This window comes from Phaeoacremonium minimum (genome assembly GCF_000392275.1).
Source record: "Phaeoacremonium minimum UCRPA7 unplaced genomic scaffold PA7_03_scaffold_410, whole genome shotgun sequence".
NCBI lineage: Eukaryota > Fungi > Ascomycota > Sordariomycetes > Togniniales > Togniniaceae > Phaeoacremonium > Phaeoacremonium minimum.
Window position 1 is genome coordinate 1 of NW_006921312.1, and position 5,330 is coordinate 5,330.

Below are 5,330 nucleotides of genomic sequence, written 5' to 3' on the forward strand. Positions count from 1 at the left end.
GGGGGGGGGGGGGGGGGGGTGAATGATCCCCTTGCTAAAGTCATAATTATTATACTCTAGGAATCGTTCCGGTAGTTGGTCGTCTTGTTGCACGTTAGCAAAAGGAGCCTGTCTTCTATATAACCACCTTGCGACAAACAGATTGATTACTGGAGGATCATTATACTATGATCTCATATCCTGTCGCTCAAACTTGAGCCGGCATCGTCGGACCAAGGCCGCTCGAATTCGGTCGCAACCGGTCGAATTCGGTCGTTACGACACCCGAATCTTGATGTGCAGCGCAAGAGAAGACGATAAATAGCACTCTTGGTTCTCTCTTTAATTAGGTCTCTTGGATTATGCCCAAAAATTCGTACACTGCCCTCTTCTGTAGCAAGCACCCTCCACTTGACCTCTGACGTTGCCCGGTATGACGTTCGAAACCCGCCTCTTCATCAACAATGAGGTAGGGGAAATTCCTCAAAGTCTCTCTGGATCGCCGGATAGATGCTAAGTAATACAAATATCATATGATAATATACTAATCTAGTCGTCTTTCATCCAGTATGTCCCTTCCTCGACTGGAGAGACCCTCTCGGTCTACAACCCGGCAGACGACAGCTTGGTGACCGACCAAATCCAAGTCGCTTCAAGCGAGGACGTCGACAAAGCCGTTGCGGCGGCCAGTAATGCCTTCAAGACTTGGAGAGCTACGCCGAGCTCACAGCGCGCGGCCATCATGCTTAAGTATGCCGACCTCGTCGAGCAACACGCCGAGACTATTGCTCAGCTCGAATCCACCAACATGGGCATGCCAATCATAATTAGCCGGATCATGGCATCTTCACAGGCCTCGACCTTCCGCTACTACGCCGGTCTCGCGGATAAGATCCACGGCGAAACCTACCCAGAAGACGGTGATGGTCAATTCAAGATGATTACCTATGAGCCCCTGGGTGTCTGTGCCGGCATCTCAGCTTGGAATGGAACCCAGCTGTCCATTGGATGGAAGGTAAGTCTGCATCATTTCCAGTTATCTGAGGAAGCATAAAATTCTAATATACATGAATCACTAGATCGCCCCGGCAGTAGCTATGGGCAATACCGTCGTACATAAGTCGTCCGAGCGAGCACCCCTTGCCGCAATCTATCTCGGGTCGCTGTTCAAAGAAGCCGGCTTCCCTCCCGGAGTTGTCAATCTCCTATCAGGCGGCGGCACAACCGGTGCTCTCCTCGCATCGCACATGAATATCGCCAAGATATCATTCACTGGCTCCATTGCAGCTGGCCGCAAGGTGCAGGTAGCAGCCGCACAGAGCAACCTTAAGCACGTCACTTTGGAGTTAGGAGGCAAGTCGGCCTCGATCGTCTTCGAGGACGCGAAAATCGAGAACGCAATCCTCCATAACACCCAGAACTTCTTGGCCAACAACGCACAGGCGTGCTCAGCAGCATCACGTCTCTTCGTGCACGAAAAGATTGCGCCGGCTTTCATCGAGGGGCTCAAGCAGGCCTGGGCGGGCATGTCGGCCGCGCTGGATGATCCCACTGATGCCAACACCTTCCTCGGTCCCATGGTGGACCGGGCGCAGGCTGAACGCGTCTATGAATATATAGAAGGGGCAAAGGCAGAGGGCATTGAGATTGTCGGTGGTCAGGCGCAGGAGCGTCCTGGACAGTTTGTGACCCCGACCCTGCTCCTCAATCCGGGGATCGAAAGTCGCGTGTACAAGGAAGAGATATTTGGCCCGGTCCTCGTGGTTCGCACATTTAAAACGGAGGAGGAAGTGGTTGAATTGGCCAACGATACTTCGTATGGCCTATCCGGTGAGTTCTCAGTTCTCCCTATGCTGTACTCCGGGATCGTAGCTAATCACTCAACTATTGCCAGGTATCATCTTCACAAGCGATATTAGCAGGGCTCTACGCGTAGCATCCAAGCTTGAGGTCGGAACTCTGTCCATCAACGGTAGCCATTGGCCTAGCAAGGTCACTTCGTGGGGAGGCTGGAAGCAGAGCGGGTACGGACGTGAAAGCGGTTTGGAGGGACTCAAGGAATATGTCCAATCTAAGTCGATTCATGTTCACCTTACCGTGTAGAAGCAGAATTTCACAATGGTCTAGGTAGTGATTCATATAGAATTCAATCGTGCCCAGATCTACCGTTCTGAGAGCTTGTACGTGACCACAGCCTGACCACCATGACTGCAATACTAAGTATTGAGGGTTCAAGATGCACAAGGGGAGCAAAGCCAGGTTTTAAGTCACTCATACTCATAGCTGCGGGATTGTCTACAGGCGTTTCCCACTCCGAATCGACATCTAGAAATGCCAGTATCGCTTGAATACTGTAGCCTGACCCTGCTACCGTTACTGCCACTGAAGGAGGTCCCAAATAACGCCACAGATTACGCACTATGTGCATTAATACCACGCAGCCTGTTCAAGAATGCGAGAAACATCAGAGGGCACCCATATTTGGCGAGGATTTTGTTGTGTGGCATGTAGTTTGAGACGAAGGATCAATCACAATTAGGCCGTCCGGAAAGCTTCGGTCGACGTCGGCCGATTTCGACCGAAGCACAGGTCTTAACCTACTGGTACATACAACACCAAATATCGTCCTCTCACAACAATCATTGCAACATCCCCCAATTTTGACCGAATACAGCTACCGAGTATCTGAGGCAACAGTGCCAAGCGTCACAGATGTCTTCGGAGAGCAGAATGGCAGGTCCCGCATTGAAGAAACGTAGGGTGCGCAAGGGGACGCGGAGTTGCTGGGAATGTATGAGACCCCCTAACATTTCAGTGCCCCTGATTTGAGGAACAACCTTACTAATTGGGTCTTATGCCAACTGTATACAGGTCGCAGACGCAAGATTAAATGTCGCTTCGCTGATGAAGACAGTTCCAGATGCATCAACTGCATCGATTACGACACTCCGTGTGTGTCCCAGGCCGATCCTGAGGGTCCCGGTCCGACCACTGCTTTTCCGGGGATCACCCCGGCAGCAAATGCTGAGCCGTCCGGAGCCGAGAGTGAGCATTTGGCCAGACGCATCGACCGGCTCGAGGAGTTGATGCTCAAGGTTGTCGAAGGCAGCCAGAGAAAGCTGCCATCCGCCAGGGATCACGAGTCAGTGAATGGCAAATCACTTCCATGTGCGCCAGCGGGGGATCTTTTCGACGGCTCAGCCGTAAGGAACGCTCACGATATCGCTTCTGCTAATAGCGCTGCATACAATGAATCACTCCTTACCCCTGATTCATCATCAGCCGCACTTCACCATAATCGAACCGCACAGCAGCCGGACTCCCCGTCATCATGTTCAGCGTCATACGTTCCTAGTTTTCCATATACGGGGACCCAAGAAACCAATTTGCACCAGCGTTATAAGAGGATAGCCCGCGATCTGCATGCCCTGCTTCCTTCCCAAGAAATTCGCAACGTCCTGGCTTTTGAGAGTCCTGGGGCTTCTATGATCCTGAGCTTTGCGCATTCCAGAGATGACCATATCGCTGGGCGAACAGAGCCTCACTGGTCTCTAGCCTCAGCGTCTTGGCCAAACCTCGACACTCACCCAGTTCTTATCGCCAAACGCCTTCTCCAGTACGCTATCTGCATGCAGAACCTGCCGCACGACTTCGATCCTACTCGCATACAGCTGCCTGTCCATCAGCAGGCCTGCGAGCTCGTCGGTCAGTGGGTTGCCGCTGCCACCACCGTGACCAGCGACGACGAAATGATAGGCTGTGGTGAAGGTATTGAGATCCTGATTCTGTTGAGCATGTTCCAGGCCGAGGGTGGCCAGTTGCGACGGGCTTGGATGACCACCCGTCGTGCACTCGACTTAGCTCGTGTCTTGGGCATAGATCGACCAACGCCACCACCCGTTCCCTCATGTGCGACGGCAAAGGACCCCAAGGCGACGCCTTCCATGAGCATCCTATGGTATCGCCTTAATTGCAGTGACCGTTATCATTCTGTCATTCTTGGTCTTACTCCGGCCTCTTACAAGGATAATTTCTTGCACGTAACTCCAATTTCCTCCGACAAGTCGTTTGACATGCTTAACAAAGCACATGCTGCTATTTCTCGGAAGATTGCAGATAGAAATGATCTCCCGCCTAGGTCGGATGAGGCGTACTCGGCCACTCAAAGTATTGAGCGTGAGTTCGAACAGGCTATGAGCGAGATAGAAAGGTCGTGGTGGGACATTCCCGTCATTCCCAAGGCTACCCTCTCCGACCTCACCTTTTGGCGAAGATCCACGTCGCAGCTCATGTCAGCTCGTTCCGCCATGTACACACAGGTTCGCCACTATACGCTGCTCATCCTCCTCCACCTGCCGTATCTTCTTCGCGACAAGGACGGGGGGAAGCACAGCCACAACCGACTGGCCTGCATGAGTGCTAGCAGAGCCGTCCTCGAGCGGTTTCTCGCATTCCGTAAAGGCAACATCTTGACAATCGCTGGCCGACCCATCGACTACTCAGCTCTCATCGCAGGCATGACTCTGCTGCTCGGCCACTTAGGCCCAGGGACCGGGCACGACATGCGGCAGGCTGACCGAGATCTCGTGGAGGGCGTGCTGATTACCTTCCGGGAGCTCGCCGAATACAAACGCGACCGTCTCGCGACTGAGTCGGGCGAGACACTCAGCCAGCTTCTGCCTATCATCATGAACAACAGTCAGGAGCCAGTCAGCCTCACGGTTCCTTTCTTAGGCACCGTCAGCATCAACCCCAGACCCGCACCTGCCACTGGCACTGGCACATACGACGCGGGCCACAACTGTGTGGTATTTCCACATCCAATGTCTCTGCAGCACCCGCTTCTCAGTGACTTCGATCTTGATCCACGGCCAGTCCTATCCTTCGAAGCTGCTGGCATGAACCAGGTTCATCCTTCTGGCATGGGCAATGTTGTGGACGGGAACATGGAGGATAGATCTTCGTATCTCACGTCTAATTTGGAAGACTGGGTGTTTCAGGGCATTGACACTACGTATTGGTCCACATTGAACGAGAGTATGAATGTGATGGCAGGGAAATGACACAAAGAAACAATTTAGTTAGGTCGGCATGCCACTTGCTTGAGGGGCAAGGCTGGAAGCGTCTCTGTATGAAGTGCCTAAGAAACCAGGTAGGTAGAAAGCCGTATCGTTTTCAGAACCTAACTGGTTTAGATATTTCTGGCTCTGATTACAATTTTATGACAGATACAATCCAGGCGACCCAGAAAATGCGGAAGCTGTACGTACCCCTTCTTGCCGTGCGGTGGTGAAAATAAAACATTGGGCCATGCCATTCGCGGCGCAGGGTTCAGCTAAAAATGATGAGAC

General features: G+C 52.6%; 2 protein-coding genes across 2 annotated transcripts; both read left to right on the top strand.

Annotated features, from left to right (window-relative positions):
* Window positions 1–412: 412 nt before the first annotated feature.
* Window positions 413–2,082, top strand: UCRPA7_5317 (putative aldehyde dehydrogenase protein; the record flags this gene model as incomplete). Its single annotated transcript, XM_007917864.1, has 4 exons — window positions 413–448; window positions 533–994; window positions 1,059–1,809; window positions 1,874–2,082. The coding sequence occupies 4 exons, from the start codon at window positions 413–415 to the stop codon at window positions 2,080–2,082; spliced, it is 1,458 nt and encodes a 485-aa protein (XP_007916055.1).
* A 1,526-nt stretch (window positions 2,083–3,608) lies between these two features.
* Window positions 3,609–5,042, top strand: UCRPA7_5318 (putative c6 zinc finger domain containing protein; the record flags this gene model as incomplete). Its single annotated transcript, XM_007917865.1, has 1 exon — window positions 3,609–5,042. The coding sequence occupies one exon, from the start codon at window positions 3,609–3,611 to the stop codon at window positions 5,040–5,042; it is 1,434 nt and encodes a 477-aa protein (XP_007916056.1).
* Between the last annotated feature and the right edge of the window lie 288 nt (window positions 5,043–5,330).